Here is a 24,263-nt window from a genome sequence, read left to right as displayed (position 1 = left end):
GATAATAAGGCCAAATCAAAAGAGCTCCTTAAACATAGCCAAATATAATACGCGCGATTAGCCGCCCCAGCTGTGAAAAAGTAGTGAGTGCATGTACACATTTCATCATGTAAATTAAATTAGGTTGTATAATAAACAATTGCATAATTTCACTAAGCTAAACCTAATTGCTAAAGGCATCGTGGCCTACCTTCTTATTAGGCTCACAACCCTTTATGATCTTATATATATGCCCTTAAGTTTAGAGATAAGTGTTTCATGCATGCCCTTCTTAAGTCACCTTGTTTAATTTTTGGCATATCAATCATTGTGGTTGTTCTACCACAAATATTATTGTTCATTAAAACAACCATTGGAATTTATGCTTCAATTGACATACTTCATCAATTTCTCTATTAAGGCGTTATTCTCTCTAATATCATATATTTGCATGAAATTATTTTTATTGAAGTTAAATTATTTTTAATGATTAAAACATATTTTTACCAGTTTTCTATTATATTTATACTTTAAAGTCACTTAATCTTATTTATTAAAACTTATTTTACTATATTGAACTTATTTTTTATGAACCGAACTTATTAGGTGAAGAGATCGAACAAGGCTTAACTACTGCTTGTCTGCTTTATAGTAATCTCAATTACAACCAGCTTGATAATCATGGCTAAATTGTTTATTATTTTAGAGTTATTTTAATTACAAATTAATAATAGGCAAAAACTAACGAGCGCCTCCGGGACGTTAGATAAGAGAGCTAAATGTGAAAATATTATAGTAAAATTAACATTAATTACACCGATCGGCTCGTGATTTTGTTATGCATCCCGAACTTAATATACTATTTAAATTAATATATTAATCTCTTATCTAACCCCGAGGCGCTTATTAGCAAGATCCTTAGTAATAAGATCTCAATTAAAACATATTACTCATTGATTACAAATTGACTAATAAAGTGATAATCTCATTAATTCCCAAAATTCTTCATACTTATCTCATTTTGTAAGGATATAGGGTGATCAACTGCCTTCAACCCCCCTTCCCCCCTCATTAATTCATCTAATTTTTTAATAATTTTTTTTTTCTCTCATTGTATATGTGTAACAAAACATAAGTAATTTTTGAATTTTTCGCACATGTCAATTGCATAGAGGGCTACTTTAACAGTTTGACTATATGGAGTGGCTGAAAAATTCTTGGCTTATGTTAGGATGGTTAATTTCCACACAATAATTTGTTTCTCGTAGAGGATAATGACATGTTTGTTTGTTTGTTCATATACGATTTTAATTTATTAAGTTTTGGGAGGTATACATGTTGCTCAATTCAATTTGTAGCAATTGATTGTGTGATTTTGATGATCCGTGATCAATTCTACATGTTATATAAGTAAGATATACCGTATTTACGAAAAGTATGTTAGATGATGTAATTACTTCTTATGTATGAGATACACATAAAGCTAAGAATATATTAAAATTCATTGACATCCCACTTATAAGTGTTTCACATTGGATGAATAGTAGAGATATTACCAACTTGTAAAGTAAAAACTAAAAGGTTACTCCTATTATCACTAATTGATAAAGTATGGAACCTCTTAAACCTAGTTTTTGGACGAAAATCTCCCTCTTTTATTTGTGTATATGACTACATGAGTGCACAACTTTAGATTTAACTAGTTGCATATAAAAATTTCTAATGTACCTTACTTAAATTTGGAAAAATGCTTAAACAATTAGCATGGGAAATTACAACCAAAAAGCCAATTAGTGTACAATAATACAATATGCTATTATTGCTATATGTATATAATGTCAATAAAGCACACAATTTCATGCAAAGTTCTGAGTTCTTGATCAGCAGACTACAGTACATGTTTTCAGGCACAAATATCCTCACTTCCCAACAATTTTTGCAAAAAAATATTGCCGTTACTCTTGTTCTTTTTCCATTTTTTAACCATTTAATTTCTCCCTTTTTTTATTTTCTTTTTGTTTTTCTAAGTTGTGTACTTTATTGGGTCGTACTCTTTGTTTCTATATAATGCTTGTGGCTCAGGTGCAATATACTTCCACTTCTCTTGCTCAGTACTTCACTCAAACTCGCTCCCTTTAACTCACTGAGTCACTCACCAACTCTGCCTCAGCTATGGCTGCCATTTTGAACCTCCTTTTCTCTCTCCTCTTTTGCCTCATATTTACCTCTCTTCCAGGTAATAAATTTCACACTTTTTGATGCATATTTTGCACATTGTACTCATGTAATGTCTAAATCTTCCTTATTTTCTATATTGTTCGTATTCAATTGTGTAATTTAAATACAGATTATTGCTTATTTTATGCTTAGGTTTCGCTCACCATAGAATTTGTGTGCTTTGTTCGGATTTAGTTGTCAAATTTGTAGTTTAAATGTTACTAAGTATACTATCAACGTGACTATTATTTTCAAATGTCAAAAATATATATGGTACTACATCTTAATGACCTTTTTATATCTGTTTTAACTATAGAATTTTGTGTGCTTTCGTTTGAATTTAATTGTCACATCTTAAGTTTCATTGCTTTGATGAAATAATACTATAGTGTAGTCTTGAGATTTGTTAGTTTTAGTTTCAACATCATAAAATTAACGGTATATATAAAGAAAATTGGTCACTTTTTTTAAGCTATTAACCTTAAAAGTCAAATCAAATTTAAAAATATGGGACCTATAGAGTATGTTGTATTAACTTTTATAACTTTGTTTAACCGTGATATATGTCAATTATAAGTTTAGATTTGGAGACATAATATTATGTTTGAAATAATTGTTTTTAGATACGAGTATACCATACTCTTCCGTCTCTAAAAGTTCTTTTATGTTTTGACTTTTAGAAACGGAGAATATATTTAAAATAGCAATACAACAATTAATTAATTCATTTTAAGATGGATTAATAACCTTAGTATTTGGTTGGAAATGTGAACAGGGGAAGTAAATGGAGCAAAAATGGTGCTAGTGAACAAATGTAGGTACACAGTGTGGCCAGGAATCCAGCCAAGTGCTGGCAAAGAAATCCTAGCTCGTGGTGGATTTCAGTTGTTGCCTAACAAATTTTACGTCCTTAATCTTCCGGCCGGGTGGTCCGGTCGACTTTGGGGTCGCCATGGGTGCCACTTCGATGCTAGCGGTCACGGTACGTGCGCTACCGGTGACTGTGGTGGCACCCTTTACTGTGCTGGTGCTGGTGGTGCTCCTCCTGCTACCTTAGCTGAGATTACTCTTGGACAAGAGCAGGTATTGTGCTTTTAAGTCTTTATTTATGGTTATGACTTCAATCAATCAATCAAATCTTTAATTTCATAAGTGAGGTCGGTTACATGAACCAAAAGTAATTAATCTGTGTAATCATCCATAAAAATCTTCCTCTATCCCTTATGATCAAATACCTCATTCTCGTGTAAATTCATATGCTTCATTCCCTTGCTAACTTCCATCCCTTACGATCAAGTCTTTATTTATGGTTATGACTTGTAGATTAGTAATTTCTGTCAATTAATTTTTGTTGATATATTGTGCTAATCTATTTAACCAACAAAATTAGTTGACATCTATATTTTGATTAGTGTAGTCACTATTTCATATCACATATTTTATCACCGTTAAAATTCTAACCAACTAAACTAATCGACATCCACACATTATTAATTAGTGTAGTTACTATAATGAAATATAACACTTTGAAAATATTGTAGTACTATTGTCGAAATTATACGAATATACTTTGTGATTTTTTACCGGAACAATTTTCCAAAAATTGGGATTATATTGAGTTAATCTAGTTGAAGTACGTCTTCATGAGGTACTCACACGGAGTACTAAAGTCCTTTTGCATTGAATGTGAGTTGAAGTACCACCTAATATGTTGGCATTCTTGGTCTGGCATTCTTGGTCTTATTTCATATACAGAAAAAGGATTTAAGAGTTGGTCATGTGAACATGTTAAGGTTTTACCTTTTATGGCCTGAATTTATTCATAATTATACCATCCAAGTGATCCAACCCTAAGAATTAATTGAGACAGACTCATTTTAGATGCATCCATGCTCTCTCTTGTAATAAGTGTACATCTGAAACCTTATCTATTACTATGAAAGTTACATTATCGACACCTTAATATTAATATTTGATTGAAACATACAGGACTTCTACGACGTTAGTCTAGTGGATGGTTACAACCTCGCAATATCAATGGTACCTTTCAAAGGGGCATCAGGACAATGTGCGCCAGCAGGGTGCATTAGCGACTTGAACACAATGTGCCCGACAGGACTCCAAGTCCGAGGCGCCCGAGGTGGTGTAGTAGCTTGCAAGAGTGCTTGTTCGGCCTTCAACTCCCCAAGGTATTGTTGCACAGGCACCTTTGGTACTCCTCAAGCTTGTAAGCCAACAGTGTACTCCAAAATATTCAAGACAGCTTGCCCACGCGCTTACTCCTACGCATATGATGACCCCACTAGTATTGCTACTTGCACTAGGGCTAACTATTTGGTCACTTTCTGTCCCCACCACCGCCGTTGACTGACTGTTGAGCACTTTAGCAGAACCTCAAAAAAAAAAAAAAAAATGTGTTAGTAGATCTATAAGAAAAAAGTAGAGTGTAATTTTGTTATGGGGTTGGTGGATTTTTATTGAATTATGAGGAGATTCTCTTATCTATGTCAGATGAATAAGAATATATTAGGTGCATGTCGGTCTACAAGTACTAGCTTAGTATTAATATAATCTACGTATTATGGAGTTGATCTTATATTCTTATGTTTTTGTGACATTAATTTGTTGGAGACAAGTTTGAGAAAGTGAACTCACCCTCAGTTATTCTTACTAGCCATGTTTAATTGAGTGTTACTCCATTATATTATGATTATACTGTATAATTTTTTGAATACTTGGAGGTTTTACAACATTTAATTGTTCTTGAGTTCAATGATAACTATTTCCCTGTCATTACTTGTGACTTGAAAATTGGTGAACTCTTCTCATTCTATTTATTCAATGTATTAAAATAAAATGCGGACATAAAATTATCCATCTTCTACTCCAAACTCCACCCAAGACTGCATTTGTATCTAGAGTGTCGTGACAATCTTAGAAAACGAATTAGAATTCATTCTAATTCTTGAACACTTTCATTTCATGTTCAGATTATGTAAGTTTGTAGTTCTTGAAAACACACTATATTTCCAAATTCCAACAACATTACAAGGTGCTATTACATATTTAGTACGGAGTACAAGCTTTTGTAGATTAATGTCTACGCATGGCTTCCTATTGGTTTTAAATGATAGTACCGAGTACAAAATTATACGGAGTACATACTACGAAATACTCGTATATGGTACGGAGTACTCAATTACTAAAAAAAAGGTAGCCCAATAAGCATAGGTTTGGTTCAATCTTTAAGGGTTTTTACTGGACAAGATTCTTGATGAAATAGTCTTTATTGGACAAAGTTAATGTAGGCCAGAACCTTTCACAGGTTCTTCCGATTCGGAATAGCGGGGTAGGCACTTTTGGAATTGGGGGAGGGGGGAATGTAAGGGAATCCCCACCCACCCCCACCCCCCAAAAGTGTCTCTAGTGGGGTTTGATCCCACGACCTCTTCAAAATGTTATCCTAGTTGAATAGAAAAGAAAATAAATACGAGTATGTAAAAACATTACATGTATACTTTTGTATTCACTTGTGCTTACTATTGTCTTTCTCCTTTGATTTTTAACCTTACTCATTAATTGACCCACCAATTATCGACTTGCGACCCGACTTGACCTGTTTTGTCCCAATAGAAGGTGACTCTTTTTTGACCTGACCCATCCAATATCAAGTCTACTCGTATCACACTATAACTTGTACATTACACTTCCTCTTTTTAAAAATACTAGGATGGCTAGCCTTGCATTGTTCGGAGTGCTTTTTCATAAGTTGATTAAATTAATGAGGGAAAACATGTAAACAAATATTTTAGGAGTATAAATGTCCGCGCATTATTCTAAAAATACAAAAAAAAAATAAAAAATTTACATTAATGAAGGCAAAATAAAAACTTGTACATATTAATGAGGGTAAATATGTAAATGCACATTTTGAAAGGTATAATTGAAAGCATACTATTCATAAAGAGTAATCTTGTACTTTTTATAAGTTGGAGATTAGAGATTTATCTTATTATACATTTACATTCCCTTTGTTAAGAATAGGCCCAAGTGTACTTGATCCATCAAAGATAAGAGGGTAACAAGTGAAACCGCAAAGGCAAATTAGTAAAGGTGGGCACGGGCTCCGTGCCAGCTAGAGTTGTCAAAAGCTGACCCGATTCAAAAATTTTACCCGAACTCTCTAACTTATTTGAACCCAAAAAGTCGGTGACCCGAACCCGATATGACCCGACCTAAAACTAACCCGAGACCCGAGTTAACCTTAGGATTCGTGACCCGAACCCGAACATGACCCGACCAGAGATGACCCGATCCGAACATAACTCGTCAATTATTGACTTGAACCGAACCCGACCTGAACCCGAGATTGACCCAAACCCATTTTGACCCGTTGAAACTCAAATTCAACCCAACCTGTTACTAACTTGACCCGAATCCAACCTGACTTAGATTAAACCTGTTTCTAATCCGGCTCGAATTCAACCTTATCTGTTTTTAACCCGACCCAAACCTGATGTAACCCGACCCGAATAGTAATGCAATTAACTCAAATTGACCTAAATCGAGCTAACTCGTCCCAAACTCTCAAATTGACAAATCTACCTTTAAAATTGCTTACACATTGATTCCTTAAATAAACTTTCTCAAACCACACACATATCTTAACTCTTATACTCTTATCTAATATAGCTAGTAAACTAGTTTAGCACATTAATGCTTTAAAATGTTTCCTTTAATGAAGCTAGTTAATTGAGAAGGATTGTAATCCGAATAATAAAGCTAATAATAAAGAATGGAGTATTAAATTGGCACAACCAAATTAATGTCAACACCTTATATTTGATTTATCAATGTTGTCATGTTTCAACTATGTACCATAGTACCAGACTATCCAAACTCATATTTGAACTTATATGAAATTATTTATCCTAAAATAAGTAAAAAAAATGTAGTTTAAACTTATTAGGTCGAATATGTACTTATCTAAAATTATTTCTCTTACAATAAATGAAGAAATTGCTAATGATTAAACGTGAATGTCAATACATGAACTGTTAACAAACCGACTCGAAAAATGTACTCAAACTCGATATGACCCGACCTGAAATCAACCCGAGACCCAGATTAACCCAATATTTGAGCCCGAACCCGAACATGACCCGACCTAGAAATGATCCGACTTGATTATAACCCGCAAATTATTGACTTAAACCGAACCCAACTCGAACCTGAGAATGACCGTACCCTAACTCATTTTAACCTGTTAATACTCGAAATAAACCCGACCTATTATTCACCTGACCCGAATGTAACCCAACCTAAACCCGATAAGATGTATGACCCAATGTGACCCGACTAAAATATAACCCAACCCGAAGCCAACCCGCATAGGTTACGACATTAACCCGAATTGACCCGACCCGAGTTGACCTGACCCACACTAACCCGACCCAAACCCGAACTGTTTACCCGAATTGACAGCTCTAGTGCTAGCATGTGTTGTGCTCAAGCGAGTCGTATCGTATGCCTGTATTTTTAATAGGGTAAGAAATAGTCGCGTGATAGTGGATTCATGCTGATCTTTCATAATCAAAGCTCATGCGTAGCACGATTCATGTGTTATGTCGTGTCAACAAGCCCCCTTAGCAATTACTATTAATCAAGTTGACCCCTTAAAATTTAAAAAATAAATGTAAAAGAGTCTATTTATGATCACTTTAAGAATTAATGCGTAGAAGTCGGACATGAAGTGTAAAGCTTCTAAAACTCTACGAGTTTGTGCCCTGCCTAAGTGCGCCACTTTAAAAATTATGAAAAGAAATGACATTTTTCACCATTCTAAAAAACTATGCATGACTATTCCCTTTACATTTTTAAAGTGTTAGCTTTACATTTTAGGCAAACTAACATTTTAATATTCTATCTCTCTCCTCTCGTGATATCTTGTCAAATTCTTTCACACTCTCTATGTTTTTTAATGTATGTCCCATTTGTTTTGTGCACGATTTTCTATGCAATATTGTGGCTAATATATCTCAAGTTACATATGACAAACAATTATAAAATAACATATCAATATAACAATCAATAAATATATATTATTAAAACTTAATGGCAAGTCATGCAATCCCGCCACGTGTCGTCATTGCTTATGTGGCATAGTGTCATACTACAATCAATCACCAATGTTTTCTCGCTAAAAAAATTGTAATTTGTTAGCAATTTTATTTAACCCATGACCACACATTCACTAAAGTGAAATTTTAACCAACATTCTAATTACACAAATTATGAAAATGAAGTCATATTAAAAAGAGTTATTCGTGTTCATAAATTCTAAAATTTTAATTGTCAACTTATACGTGTATATTTCAACAACCATATGGTTACAAAATTAATCTCATTTCTTTTACCTACTCATTCATAATTCTTAAATATAGGTCATATGTATTTAAAATATGTAACTTAAAAATGCATAACAATTTTAAAGGTTTTTTCAATTAATCACATAATACATTTACTTTAATAAGGAATTTTTTATGACAACTAAAGAATCGTTTTAACTAATAAAATAAACTTATGTAAAATTTAGGTTACTGTAGATTGAATGAATATTGAATTTTGATGCTCAATAATTTTTTTAAATAAACAACTAATACTTATTTTTTTTTTAATAAAATAATAACTTGGGGCATCGCCCGGGCCAAAAACTAGTTTGGAAATTAAAAAGAGAGACGAATCTAACAAGATTTAACATAACTATATTTGGAAAAATATTAAAGATATTAAAGTTTAAGATTCTATTTACATTAGAATCTCCTAAAATTCCAAAGGGGATAAACACAAGAAAACTGAGGGTACCCGAATTATAATGATTATTGAATCAAGTACCCTACTTTTGGATCAGATATCAAATCGAATACTTGAACTATTACGTTATCGAATCAAGTACATTACTTTTGGATCTGATATCGGATTGAATACTCGAACTATTATGTTATCTAATCAAGTACCCTACTTTTTGGATCGAATGTTCAAATTATCTGCTAAGTCTTGTTTTTATTCATAAACTTTGCCCTTAATAATTATGTCTATTATTTTGAAAGTCAATAATTTTATAAAAATCCCGTTGAATACATCTTGATTTTTTTTTTTCCAATATTAACATTGAGACATGACAACTATTATAATGTTTTTAAGGTACATCATTATTGATCTTAGACTTACAATTACTTATAATAGAGATATATTCAACAAGTCTTATGCGAGGCTAGACAAATGATGCGACCAAATGTATTTAAAAGAGTAACTTTTTTTATTCATATGAATAACATCATTTATTCATAAATGTAACCTTGGTTAGTCCATAAAAGTCACCTCAATTCATTATACAAGAAACCCAATTAGTTAAGAAAGAGCAACCCCATTTGTTCATTCGAGTAAATATACTTATCTTGTTTTGTTTGATTGTTAATAGAATAACTCTACTTGTATATAAGAATAACCTTATTATTCTATGGGTGTAACTCCTATTCGTCAAGATAATCTCATTTGATCATCTATGGTTGAAACCCCCTTTTACACAAAGAACTGCCTAATATATATATGAAGTAATCACACTACCATCAACTAATGGTGTTAGCCACATATAAGAATTTGTGCAAATTCAATTATTAATTACTCCGTACTTTTTTCTTACAACAAATAGAGAAGTTATTATTCACAGAGGAAGGTTTGCTAGAGTTGACATAATGCATAACCTCTAGAGGTTAGTCTTCCATCCATATTTTTACATCATCGCGCTCACAAGAGAGAGAGAGAGAGATCGGTCTTAGCAATGGCATGAGCTACCATGTTACAAGTTCTTCTAGATTGAAAAGCTAATGTAACAAGCGTTAAAGTTATAACTTGTTGCAATGATATTGTTATGTAGCAGTTCTTGCTTACATTTCAGAGTTCAAGAGCTTCACAAGAAGTAAACAATTTGTTCCAACTTCAATGGAGAAAAAACCAACATCAAAGGCAAGCTAGAAACCAAAACGCAAAGCCTGTAAAGTACCATCTCTGTTCATATTAGTGCACATCAATACATCCTCTAACAGCTGCGTAAATATGCATCCAATTGGTGTGGGTCGGTCTTTGAACCTTTCTTGGATTTTGATATGTTCATTATATGATTATGGTTGTATGTATTCGATTTTCTTGAGGAAAAACGAGTTAACAAACTTGAAATATACAAGGATAGAACTCCCAAGGCTCGATTGAGAGGCGACACTTGAAGGCTCAATTCAAGAATCAAAGTTTAGCACAACGACAAGGTTTAGCAAACCATAAACGCAAGCTAAGCTCACGTTTTTCTTATAATAATTAAACTTCAAATCTGATTTTTTATTAATTCTTAACCACATATTTATAAGCTAAACATTTAGCCTAAATTGTATAGTACAAATTTTAATCTAACTAGGAAACTAACCCTAACTTGTAAAGATAATATTTTGCAAATATGATCTTTAACGTTAAGCTACCTTCTACTAGCTGAATTAAACTAAAAAATATATCCTAATAATTTCGGTCACTTAATAACAAAATAAAAACAACATAAAAATAATTAAAATAAACTCCTAAAGCCTAAACCAAGAAAAATCCTTTCAAGTGAAAGGTAAAGATTCACAGGCAAAATCTAAATAAGCAATAACCATCCCAATACGTATAAACACCTATCGTGCATATTGACATCTCAGCAGCATACCATTCAATGAAAAGAGTTACTATTCCATTCACTAACATCCATTCCATTCAATGAAAAAGTTACTATTCCATTCACCAACATCCATTCTTGGACTATAAGGGAGAGCTTACAGAATTTCTTACTCTCTCTACATAACACCGCCATGTGGATAGTGCTCTTCGATGTCTCATCACAACAAGGGCAAATAGAGTCAGCATTCATACCACAGTGAGCCAATGTACTCATCACTGTGGGTAGGCTGTCATTTGTTACACACCATATCAAAGTTCTCACTTTTTCAAGTACTTTTGCGCTCTAAATTCTCTTCTAAAGTGTTAAAATTTCTCCATATAAGAAGGACCGACATCACTCTTTCTTTATACGTGCCAATCAAATAGTAACACTTGTACCTTTGCAAGTACTGTATTACAAAAAAAAAAAAAAAGAAAAAAAAAAGAAAAAAAAAAAGAAATAAAAAAAAGGTGGATAGATTGATGAAGGTGTATTCGATCCTCAAACCCCATCCTTCCTTTGCTAACGAAAGTCCCCCGCAAATAAAACTCTCTTTCTTTTTTTTGCTTTGTTCACCTTGTTGCCCATGTCTTCTGTTCCCAAACCCTAGTTTCAGTTCTTCGTCCACCATCCTCCGGCGCCTCCCACTTTTCCGGCCTCTTTCTCCTCCTTCCGCCGCCTATTTTGCCCTCACTTTTCTCCCTTTTCTCCTCCATCACTGTTTTCGCTACTGATCTTCAGGTATTTTCTCTCTCCTCTCATTTTTTTTTTTTTTTTTTTTTTAATTTTCAATAATGAGCTTGATTTCCTTTCATCTTTATTGATTTTTGTATGTGAATTTGTTTGGATTAAGTTGAATTTGAGCTGGTGTTTGATTTTGCGCTTTTTCTTTGATTTGAATTTCGATTAGTTGATTTTTTCATTTTTTTATTTAATTGAAAAGCCTTCGATTTTCGCTGTTTTTTCTTGATCCTCTTCGTACCCAATTCGATATTTATTTTTAATCATGCAAAAAATTGTTAAATATAAATTCTTTTTACCTAGTGACACTGCATTCTAGTAGGATTGGTTACTTAATTAGTCAATTGGTAAAGAATTCGAGCTTTCGATGTGATTCAAAACCCGAATGAAGTTAGTGGGTATTGTATATATTTATATAGGAATTTGGGGAGGGATTGGAAACCCTAAGTTATGTTTACTAATTTGGATTACTAGAGTTTCATTGTGCAAGGATTTGTTTTTTTTTTTTTTTTTTTTTTTTGTTTTGTTTTAACCCTTTCTCTATTTCTGTTAGAGAGTATTGCTGGAAGATTTGATATGGCCAGTTTGGCTTCCGGAGATTCCTCGCAAATTGGAGCTCCGGAAGTGGGGTCACTCAGATCACCTCAAGAGAAGCCTGAGGATGGTGGCCGATGGTACTTTTCTAGGAAGGAAATTGAAGAGGATTCACCATCAAGGCGTGACAGTATTGACCTAAAAAAGGAAACATACTTGCGCAAGTCATACTGTACCTTTCTACAGGATTTAGGAATGAGACTTAAAGTGTGAGTTCTCGTTTATAGCTGTTTTGATCAAGTGAATTTCTTGACAATTGTTTGTTATGCTTTACCTTTCTTTATCGTATTGTCAATAATTGTCATTGTTTACTGTTGTGATTGGGGAGTTTAGATGATACATGGTTTAGATGTTGATGTATAGAAAAGACTGTAGAGGTGGATAGATGTCCTTTCCCCTCTTACTTGTTGGAGGGATTCTATAAGACTTGACTGACTGCATGGTATTAATCAGGTGTATTACCTTTTTTTTTTTTTTTTTTTTTTTTTTTTGGGGTGGGGGGGGGGGGTCGTTGGCTCTCAATAGAACATTCGAATCAGTAGGAAATTTTGCAGCTTGCCCTCTTAGCCTCCTTTTCAACTCTCTGTTCTGTAGATTTTGTCAATATGTTCCACGGATTTGTGGTCCATTGCTGTTTTGAGAGACTCCATTATCCATCTTATGTCACTAATACTTGTTATGGTAAGAGATAAACGGGTAGAAGAAACCGATTGTTTTAATTTTTTATGATTCAAAGTAAAACTAATTTAGATTCTGAAATTTTAATGTGATGTTCCATTGATATGGATAGTGTAATGCACAAACATGACATTGCCTATGAGAATGCTTGTAATAGATCATTGCCTTTCAATTTTTTTGTAGAAACGGATAGTTACATAGGAGCTAACCCTCTAAATTATCCATTCCCATTTGGGTTTTGTGATATTTTACTGAGGACAGTGGGTAGTAACTGGTCATCAATTTGGTTTAACCCCATTTCCACCATGTCCGTTTTGTGGCGATGTAAGTCAAGGCTCTTCATAGGTCAGGATTTTTCTTACATTTTCCATAGGAAAGGATTGTTACTGATGGGTTAATCCTACATATTATCCATACCCTCTTGTTTTTTTGTGATCATCTGCTTTGAATAGTGAGGATGTTTGGTAATTCCTGTCACCAATTTAATTTAGCCCATTGCGCACCATCTCTTTCTTGTGGTAGCATAATTCTCCCTACCTTGTACTCTATACTCTTCGTTGCACTTTGGTACCCCCTCTCGATGTTCTTTGTTTTCTTACTTTTCCTGCCTTGGACACTTTGATTTCTGTGTATATATGTGAGTGGCAGGAGCTTCTAAGCTTACGGCGTTGGTCTGCAGAATTTATCCTGGATATAAACTTAAACTACATTGCCTTGGTGAATGGAGAGAGTGTTATTGGCATTCCTGGTCTGGTTGGGAGTTTTATAGGTTCAGTCCGGTGACTCCAGCCTGCTGCCGCTAGTGATATATGGTTGGCGATTAATTGCTGTTTACTTGTTTAAAAGCCACTTTCTTCGTATTTATGTTGAAATTAGTATTCGATCTGGGTATGTAGGCTTATAGCTGGAGGCAGTGTGTTAAGGCCCTTAGTGATTTTTTTTGCAGTGATACTCTTTCAAATTAATAATTTGTTATGTCCTTTTCAAATCATTTTGGGACTAAGAGTTCTTGGGTGCCAACATTGGGAGATGGGTGGTGTTGTATTGAGGGCCATCTCACATTTCTAGGAAGCTGCTTATCGATCTAGGTCTTGGAACTATGAGTTGAACCTTTTTATTTTAGGAGGACCCATGCTGAGATATAGCTTTTTTTTGTGGAACCATGGAAACTTCTAGCACAAATGAAAGTTTTTTTTTTTTTTTTTTGGGGGGGAGGGGGGGGGGGGGCGGGATGGTCTATTATCTATCGTTTTACCTTTTTTACACTTAAAATTTTAAAAGGCTGTGTGGTAAATAATTTGTGTGCAAAATTGCATATGAGGTTTCTACATGATCGTCTTCGGTAATACATCTTTGATTTCATGTGTTTTTTTTTTTTTTTTTTTTTTTTTTTTTTTTTTAATTTTTTTTTATTGACTTTCAATACTGAGTTCCATGTGTTATCACCTACATAGACTAATCACCGTTCTTTTGTTTTTAGCCTTGAATTGGATATAATCAATATTCGCTCATCCTCTATTTAGTAGCTTTTGTCTTTCTACTTTACCTAAGTTAAGCCTTAAACCCACTGACCGTCCCACCTTTTTTCTCCCCCCTTATATCTCCATGCCATTTCGTTGTGTGTACTTAATTATGGGACAGAGGTAGTACTTAGTAAACAGAATTCTGAGACAGATTTTGTTTGTTTTTTAAAAATCATTTAGCCATTTAAGGGGATAATTAGACCTGGAATATTGTTTTCTTTTTCATTCTATCCATCTGATCATTATATATTATGGGAGTCAAGGAAGGTTTAATTCTGGAATTAGCACAAATTGTCAATATGTTGATGAAATAACTCTTATTATATTGCCTGGACAGTGTAGGGATTGATTATTTATTTATTTATATTTTAAGGTATTATAAGTGTCATTTGTGAGCATTACTAAATTATTTTATAGTGGGAAATGGGAATAGTAAGCTCACCAATTATGTTGCAAGCAACTAAGTTCTGGGCTGGCCTTTTACAAGTACTTTGAGAAACGTCATTTACCGTTGATTGACTTCAAGCTAAATGTCATGAAAATTCTATTTCAATATATTAACTATTATAATTATTATTGTTATATTTTTTATTTTGCGATTCATTCTCTAATATTATTTCTATTACAAATATATAAAAATGTAGTTTCATTATGCTATATGTTGTTGGATTAGTCTCAATATGTTTTTATCAAATCAGTTTGGCTCATGTCATGGGATGTGACAAAGTTTTACACTGGTTGTCACTGGCCTACCGAAACCCTTCTCCTTTATCCAAGCTTGGGGCTGGCAGCGGAAAACCCATTGGCGGAGTTAACTAATAGATTTTTGTAAAATGATGGTCAAAGTTATTCTTAGGCAAGAATGAAAGTCCATATGTTGTAACAATAAAAGAACAGAAAGTTTGAAATTGGAGCTGTACAGAGGTTTGGTACATATGAATTGTGTATAGTTTTGCAAGATGCTTGCATCAACGCTAATCTTGAACTGGCTGTACTTTTATTTGTTCTATTGCTGACTTGTTCTATTGAAGGATATGAAGTATATGGATTTGCATGAGGATGAAGTATTGAATCGTAAGGGATGGAGGAGGAAGATTTTTGTGGATGACTACTCGGAATAATCAATTTTGGTTCATGTAGCCTACCCCACTTATGGGATTAAGACTTTGATTGATTGATTGCTGACTTGTTCCAGGTGGGATGTTGTGGGTAGTTCATAGTGTAGAGTTTAGTAAGAGCATTTTTTCATGTGCTATATGTGCTACCTCCCTGAAAATACATGTAACAATGCCTAGTGATTAACGATTTGAAAGTAGGCAACATAGGGAAGGGGAAGTGAAAAAGATGAGGGTGGGGGCCGGGTCAAATGGAGAAATTATGTTGTGTTTGGAATTTTCTAATCAAGGTGGTATGTAGAGGAATTACTAGATTACAGCAGTTTTACTACTTTTTTTTTCTTCGAAATGCCAACAAGTCCTTTTTTTTCAAAAAAAAATTATTTTCTTTCTTCATATAGATAGTTCTTATTATTTTCTACACCGTATTACATTAATTGTTTCTTTTTTTTCCTTAAAATTCTTTTTTAAAATTGCAGTGATCAAGTAGTATTTGTGGGATCTGTCGATATAATTTTTTTGTTTCCGTTTATTTTTCCATGGAAGATAACTAATAAATTTGGACTGATGCTGGATACATGTTTTTAATAGCTGGGAAATAGATATAATAGGCACTTTGGTCTGTCTTTTCTTGGTTTTAGAATCTTATACATATGAGTAGGAAATTTGCTGGTGCTTGGATTTGGAAGTGAAAAGCAGTTTTCTTTCTTTTCTAGTGGTTTTGAACTTTTATCCAGGACTTGGATTCAGGAATTGGTAAGCTGGTGAAGAGTAGTGTAGTCCAAGTTTAGGAAGTACAGGCAGAAACATAACTTGTTAAAGGTTAGTAACCCACCTTATTTCAAAATGGACTATCCCGGGGAGCAACTAGCTATCTAATAGAAGACTGATTCTTATTATTAGTCTCTAGTGCAATAGATTGGGCAGCGCAGGTCAAACATCAGAATATGAAGCTTTTAGAGTCTAGTTCTACAATATATAAAGTGGTTCTCTTATTAAAAAATGACTCTTAACTAGATAAAAAGTAATTTTGAGGTATATAAGGGCTTAGTATCTAGGAATGATCTTTCTTACCTTTGGCATGTATAAAACTTCCCCTTTATTTTAAGAATCACTTGAAGATATCTTTTCTTGCTATTGATCTTTTAATTATAATATTTAACCTGGGGGAAACTGATGCATTCATGTGGGACACTGCTAATAAGTCCAATTAATGTACCATGTTACTGTTCCTAGAATGTTGTGATTATTGAAGCAATATTGTATGTGTGGATGTTTTACTTATCCATGTTGGTTTCTAGAGGTGTATTGCCTAGAAATGATGACCTTTGTTTGTTAATTTATTTTGTAGATTATTGATACCCCAATGCCTATAAGACAGCCTGTCCAGTGATGTTAAGGAGTTACATTATTGTAAATAGGCTGTTCTAAGATCACCCCTATAGATACATAGAGGCTTTCTTTGTTAGATGAGACTTATGTCTTCACAACAGTTAGGAAGCAAGAGGTTAGCCTAGTAGAGACATTTGATTTAATCCATTGTAATCAGAAGCTGAAACACTGTCCGTGAGCTTGTTACAACTTTTTGGTTATGGATGGTGTGTACCAAAGTCCACTGATTTATAGTACCTTAGTACATTCTAACTAGTATTATTTTATTAAATATAATTTGGGAAGGAGAGAAATTTGAAGGGTTTGAGGATGCTTGCTTCATTGTTCAAGCTGCTTATTTTTCACTTTGTGTTGTGCAATGGCTTTGGATATGGTCCTGGAAGACTAATAGGGCCAGAGAGGAAGGGGTTGGAGGAACCAGTTTCTGTTGATATTATATTATGTGGTGGACAGAATTATGTAATATTAATTTTTTCCTAGGAATTAATTTTCTCATTAATTACCACCCGATTGAAGACTTTTATATGGATGTTGGCATCAGTGTAAGATTTGACTACTTTACTTCTGCAAAAATTTGATTAGAGTACAGTTTTGGTATGTCATTTCTTATGTAGTGTTTTCAAATAATTGTATGTCATTTATATAAACTTCTGTGTGAAGTTCTTTTACATGACTTTTCTTTTGTTAATGCAGACCTCAGGTAACAATTGCTACTGCAATTATTTTTTGTCACCGGTTTTATCTCCGGCAGTCCCATGCCAAGAATGATAGAAGGGTACGCATTGGTTCTAGTGACCTTTTATTTATTTCGTTCTGGTGGTTAAAGATAACTTGAAACAAAATATTTGTTTTTGTACTGAACTTTTTTTGGTTAAAAATATGTCCCATATGGTGCCCAGTTTTAACTGATTCTCATCTGCTGCAGACTATTGCCACGGCTTGTATGTTTCTTGCTGGGAAGGTTGAAGAAACCCCACGTCCATTAAAAGATGTCATCTTAGTTTCCTATGAAATTATTCATAAAAAGGATCCTGCTGCAATTCAGAAGATTAAGCAAAAGGTACTGTTTTTCACTGCTTGCTATTTTGTTCCTTTTAGGCTGCACAGAAGCACTTGGTTTTATTTTATTTTTTGCTTAAGCCACCCAGATTCTGGTATTTTCCTATAAGATTGTTAGAATGAATATTTGTATTCCAGCAAGATGTATGCATTTTGATATTTAAAAGGTTAGTCTGTCTTTTCCCTCGGTAAAGCATGGCAAGGAACCTCCTGGGACATTGCTGCGATAGGCTACATTTTTTTTATTAGTAATGATAACACTGCTCATTCTGAAAAATAAGTGAACGTATTCTAATCTATTAGTGCTGATTTATCTCCTTTTATACAGGATGGTTCTTATATCCCTGCTATATAGGATAGACTATTTGTTGAGAGTGAAAATTTTACTCTTAATTGAACCAACAATTTATATGTAATCTACATGTTTAAACAAGATAATAATGAGTATGGCCATGGTCAGAGATAAGTGGAAATAGTACTTTGAAGGAGATGGAAAGTCAGTTGTTTGCTCTTTACTTTCTCTATTATTGTTTATAATCTATGTAGCTTATGTCTTATACTCCTTTCCTTTCCCTTTTTAGTGAAATGTTTTCATTTGTTAGTATCAGAAAGATACAAAAGTGATATACTTTGACTGTGATTTGTGTGAATGTTTTGATGTATTTATGTTTGATTTAACGTGCAGGAGGTTTATGAACAACAAAAAGAGCTAATTTTATTGGGGGAGAGGGTTGTACTAGCAACTCTTGGCTTTGATCTGAATGTGCAACATCCATATAAACCTCTTGTTGAGGCTATAAAGAAATTCAAGGTTGCACAGAATGCCCTTGCCCAGGTTGCGTGGAATTTTGTCAATGATGGGTATGATGCATATGAAAATCTTGTAATATGACGTGCAGATCTTTCTTCCAAACCCTTAATTGACACCTAAATTGGCCATGTAGGCTGCGGACATCTCTTTGCTTGCAATTTAAGCCCCATCACATAGCAGCAGGTGCCATCTTTCTTGCTGCCAAGTTCCTTAAAGTCAAACTTCCTTCGGATGGTGAGAAGGTCTGGTGGCAAGAGTTTGATGTCACCCCACGTCAATTGGAGGGTTGGTCCTTTAATTTAAGAGCTTGCTATGGAATCATTGCAGCCAATAGTTGTTTCTTGTAATATGTTTATATTCTATAAGTTATTTTCTTTTGCCTCATCCTCCGATTTTACATTCAGGAACAGGAAAGTAATATCAGGAGAGCTTAATTGCTGCAGATACTTTCTTATGTATGAATAAGTTTTTCCGATTGTCGTATTCATTTTAATTGCTCTACTTTTGCAGAGGTTAGCAATCAAATGTTAGAACTGTATGAACAAAACAGAGCACCACAAAACCAAGGTAGTGAAGCTGAAGGCAGTGTAGCAGGAGGGGCTGCTAACCGACCCACGTCAAGAACTTCAACTGAAGAGCAAGTACCAAATAACAATATTCCTCAAGAAGTAGCTGCGACTAAGACTGGAACCTTGAAGCCACCAAGTGCTCAGCAGTTGCCTGATCTTCCAAACAAACACGCTGGATCCCCTAGAGTATCCCATAGTCGGAATACTGACTATGGAAACTCAGATCACAAAGCCCATGGAGAACCTAGAGCTGTGGAGCCCTTGGTTTACCCTGAGAATCTGGGTGATGGTCAAAATATGAGATCTGCCCCAGAGTGGAATAGCAGTGAAGATAGTAAAGAAAAGAGTATTGGGGGAAATAAAGCAAGAGACGGGGGAGATTCAAAAGATAAATACCATAATAATAATGTAGAGTTCAAAGAAGCTGGTCAAACCCAATCTCCATCAGAAATGATTGAGACGATTGATACAAACAAGTTGAAGGAATTATGTGAAAAGAGAAGGAAGTCTCGAGGGGATGTGATTAAGAAGAAACACATAATGGATGAGTATGATCCCATTGTGAAAGAGCTGGAAGAGGGGGTTGAGTTAGCTGCTGCAGAGAGTGAGAAAATAAAGCAGGAAAAAAAGCAAAACTGGGCTCAGCCCTCCACTCGGCTTGATAATGATAACTCCCATAATATCAAGCACCTTGAGCCTTCTGGAGATAGGCACCATACGGGCTCGAAGAGTCAGCAATCACATGGACTTGATGTTGAGAATGTAGAAGAAGGCGAGGTGTCTGCATTAGATGATTCTAGCTGGGATTATCAATCACCCAAGTCAAATGATCGGAAGAGAAAGGCTGGAAGCCCACCGGACAAAACAAGTGATGGAAAAAGATGGCAAGGGGATTTTTCTGAAGAGAAAAACAGGATTGGCCGCCTTGGATATCCTGATAGGGATCACAAAAGGCATGTACAGGAAAATCATGCCTGAAGCTGTTTATCTTTTCCATGAAGCATAATTTGGGTTGTTAGCTTCCTACATATTATTTGTAGTAGAGCAGAATGCAGCTGCTTGATAAAAACTATAGGTACGCCCAGAATGCCATATATTCGGTACTTCTATATGTTATTCATTAGGTTTCAATGAGCTTTAATTTGTGTTGAAAGGGAAGAAAAAAAAAAAATTCATTCTGATCAGTCAAAATTTTGCTGTCTATTTATATTGCTTGACCACTATTTTTCTTTCCCCTTTTGATTGGATTACTTGTGGTTCACTACGATGATGATGACTGATGACAACTGGGTCTAGTTGGATTGTGTGTCTGCCTTCGGAGGAAGAGTGTTAATGAGTATTGGGACTTGTAATCCATGGTAAAAATTGTAGGAAATAGTCAGTTTAGTTAATTGTATTTTTACATGTAACATGATGGGCATCAACCACAACTTCACAATTATATCTACATCATTCCAACTGTAACTCCTAATTTCTATTTATGGCCTTCATAATTATATCAGAGGCTCTTTACTTTGATAATAAATACACGTTTGAGCTGTACACGCCTTCAGTTTTTACTTTTCCGTTTCCCCTTGCTTTTTTTAAAGCGCAAGCCTACTGTACTGTTTCTTTGAAGAGTAGCAAATAGCAATATTTAATAAGCTGGAAGATATTCTTCAATTTCCTTGAATTTGGTTTGGTTACTTTTTCTGCTTAACTTGTTTGTACTATTGCTAGGTGGCTCTGTATGTTTTCTTTTATCTGTTAAATCTTTTCTTGTTTATTTTGTCAGTAACTACCAATTCTAAACAGTGTTATTTATACAACTTCCTTTTGTTATTATTATTATTTTTTTTTTAAATAACTGCCTTTTTAAAGTCCAAAGTTTATAATTCAATACCCAACTACCAATTTTTCACCACATAGACCTCATTCTATCCTCTTTGGCACTAAAGTAGTGCTTAGTTGGTACTAAACTAACTAAGTACCTATACACTTCTTTGTTGGTACTAAATAGAATTTAGGTTTTGTTGTCACTCAACTTTATCCCAACAAGACAGTTATTAGTACCAAAACTACCAATAGGGGCTTTGTTGGTACTAGTATATATCTTTGGGGTTCATGTGACGGGAGATTAGATGGATTTCTAAAAATTACGAAAGGTAGTTATTTGAATTTTGAATGACACTTTTTAAAACAGGTAATTAATGTCAAAATGATCTTTTTTCTTCAATTATCTTTGAAATGTTGAGGTTTTTGTCTAGAACTCTAGGTAGTAGATTGTGTTCCTTTAAAGCTTAGCCTTAAATCTTTATCTTTTAAGACAGACTTAGCTGATTTGGCACATGAGGTTATAGAGGGTTTTCTAGAATTTGCAAGTCATACATAAATAACATAGTTAATTTTTACTGTCAGTCATTTTCTCACAGTTGAAAAAACAACCTTTTGTTTGCGTTCATCAGATGCCCTGCACAACTATGATTCTTCCGTCACCTTAAACTACTTACCCAAAAAAGATACACAAGACCTAGCCGTACATCCACCCTGTCCACATATCCCCCATAAATCTATAAGGCAAAGTGTATCTGACCGAGGTCATGTGGAGTGCTGCCCTTTAGTTTGGCTGTTTTTGCTGGCTTGCTCATTGCTAGGACAGTCGTCTGTCACGTGCTGACAGTCAGTTGTTTTAACCCAAATTAGAGCAATTAAGTATTTTCTTCTGCAGGAATTTCCGGAGGGACAACATATGAATGGTTAGGGTTTTTATTTAACTGTGATGTGACTGTTGATTTCTCTAAACTCTTATTCTCATAATTATAATATGTCTCGAACTGTTAGCCCCGACCGAACCTTATCAGTATGACCCTTTCTGATTGATTATTCATTAGAGTAACATATCAAAGCAATGTGAAACAGGAAGGTTTCTGCTTTGCTTATCCTAATTTATTTGCTTTTTGGCTTGTAATGTATATGGGTGTGGATGTGCCATTTTCACTTTCATTAATATCTGGCAGCTATGAATTTCCATAGTTCCATTAAGCCTTTCATATTGTTATTTACTTATTTGACTTTATTTGCTGTTACTCATGCTTCTCTTATTCATTTCAATGACTTCTTTGTCCTAGTTGAGTCATGTCTTTGTTATTATCTCAGCTTCTGGTAACCTAATTTGTGCTCATCATTTTGTGGTTGTCTATTTTGTGTGCCATGCTGCTGCATTTATTTGTCTGATTCTCTCTGCTAGTAAACTTTTCTTGTTCAATTGTCTGAGCTTTGCAATGCTTTACTAATATTCTGCAACCACATTTTTAATGGAAGGTTGGGTTGAAGAACCTAGATGGATAATCTTTTGAGGGAAAAATTATTTTATTATGTTTGAGGAAAAAAAAGTTTATTGTGTTTGATTATGGATAATTTATGAAGTGCATTTTCTTAGTTCATTTTGTAATTAGTCTTTCCTTATATTTGTTCTGCCCAGATGTCATTTTAGTTGCATGAACCCTATATTTTGGAATGTTTTTGAATCTGATTTCTTGAAGGTATGCTTGGATTAATAATATATTTTAAGGGGAAATGGAAGAGAAATACAGAAAATACAGGTGGATGGAAGGTGATTGTAGATTGAAGAGTTAGTGAATGTAGGGGCTAGGGGTTCGCTCTAGTGATGGGTTCCCAGCTTGCCCCCTCCGAGTAGCACTAGAATGATGCATCCACTTCTCTTCTCCACACCCAAAAAAAAAAAGTGTTGCTTGGACTGTATCTAGTTTTCACTCGTATTCTCTGTTTACATCTTGTTATTCCAAGTGTGTTCTTTTTTTTTTTTTTTCATGGCTGTCATCCAAGAAGAAGATTAAACAGACTATCTGAGTTGCGATTGCTAGTACAATGTGTTTACTAGTGCAAACACTTTATCTTTTTCCCTGTTGTTACTGTTATCTTTTATTCATTGCCAATGTGGAAGGGAGCAGCTGGCAGAATTATTATGTACAGGGTTTTTTTTTTTTTTTTTTTTTTTTTTTTTTTTTTTTTTATGTTTGTGAAAGCTAGAATTATGATTTATGCTAAATCAATTAGGATAGGATGTGTGCTATTGGATAAATGATTCAGTTTGAAACACAAATAACAAATTTATGGCCTTTAATGGTTTTGGTGTTTTTAATTCTAGTTCCGCTAGACTTCTAATACTGTTTGCAGGTGTTGTTAAAGTAATTTGATCGCGTCATCTCTTCTGCCTGTTATGTGTATATACTTCATTGATTTTCTTAGGAGTGTTGGTGTTTGTATTTCTGTACACACTTAGAGTATTACACTTTAAATGTGTGTTTCGGGTCAAATATTTGATTAAGTGTTCATTTCCCAGTTAGGAATGCCCGAAGATTGGTGAAGTAGTTCATAGTGCTGCTTCCGTGGCAATGAGGATTGGGCTCATGAGCAGATTCGGTTTTATTCTGTTGATGTTGTATGTAATTTACCCCTGCAGAATTAACCAGTAAGCAGGGATTCTGGCATTATATAATTTGATGCTAGACAACTTTTCAGTTCATGGGAATGAAATTTTGTACTAGTAGCTGTCCTTGAATGCTTTTTAATATGAAGTTATGAACTAATGGTTTGAGCTGGCTATTTTACTTGTTCTTTTCCTCCTATATATCTTAACTGTTAGAGTTGTTTATCTCTTTATGCTCCATACCAAGCAAACTGGTGAATTAAGTGTTTTAAAAAAAAAATATTAAGCCTACGAAGGATGATATCCCAGCAAAAGTACCTTGGGCAAAAATCCTAGCAACCATCTCTGATCAACATCAAAGACTCACAGTTGCTCCAATTATTTTACCTTCAATTATAAGTACGTACCACCAT

The 24,263-nt window shown here is 34.2% G+C and overlaps 2 protein-coding genes across 3 annotated transcripts; both read left to right on the top strand.

The window, feature by feature from the left end:
- Positions 1 to 1,876: 1,876 nt before the first annotated feature.
- On the top strand, positions 1,877 to 4,609 carry LOC110734547 (thaumatin-like protein). Its single transcript, XM_021914718.1, has 3 exons — positions 1,877 to 2,215; positions 2,972 to 3,279; positions 4,186 to 4,609. Exons 1-3 carry the CDS (start codon positions 2,152 to 2,154, stop codon positions 4,561 to 4,563), a joined length of 750 nt encoding a protein of 249 aa, XP_021770410.1. The 5' UTR covers positions 1,877 to 2,151; the 3' UTR covers positions 4,564 to 4,609.
- Positions 4,610 to 11,192: 6,583 nt separating this feature from the next.
- Positions 11,193 to 24,033, top strand: LOC110734546 (cyclin-T1-3-like). 2 transcript variants are annotated; one of them, XR_002513865.1, is made up of 8 exons: positions 11,193 to 11,680; positions 12,234 to 12,483; positions 17,676 to 17,757; positions 17,908 to 18,042; positions 18,727 to 18,902; positions 18,986 to 19,137; positions 19,363 to 20,496; positions 23,764 to 24,033. XR_002513865.1 is itself a non-coding variant. In XM_021914717.1 (7 exons), exons 2-7 carry the CDS (start codon positions 12,257 to 12,259, stop codon positions 20,397 to 20,399), a joined length of 1,809 nt encoding a protein of 602 aa, XP_021770409.1. In that variant the 5' UTR covers positions 11,193 to 11,680; positions 12,234 to 12,256; the 3' UTR covers positions 20,400 to 20,963. The 2 variants fall into 2 exon arrangements, 1 of the variants encoding a protein (XP_021770409.1); XM_021914717.1 differs by lacking the exon at positions 23,764 to 24,033 and having other exon boundaries at positions 19,363 to 20,963.
- Positions 24,034 to 24,263: the final 230 nt, after the last annotated feature.

Source organism: Chenopodium quinoa, unplaced genomic scaffold (assembly GCF_001683475.1).
Source record: "Chenopodium quinoa cultivar QQ74 unplaced genomic scaffold, ASM168347v1, whole genome shotgun sequence".
Taxonomy (NCBI): Eukaryota; Viridiplantae; Streptophyta; class Magnoliopsida; order Caryophyllales; family Amaranthaceae; genus Chenopodium; species Chenopodium quinoa.
Note: the sequence above shows the minus strand (reverse complement) of the source record. Positions and strands in the feature narration are given on the sequence as shown.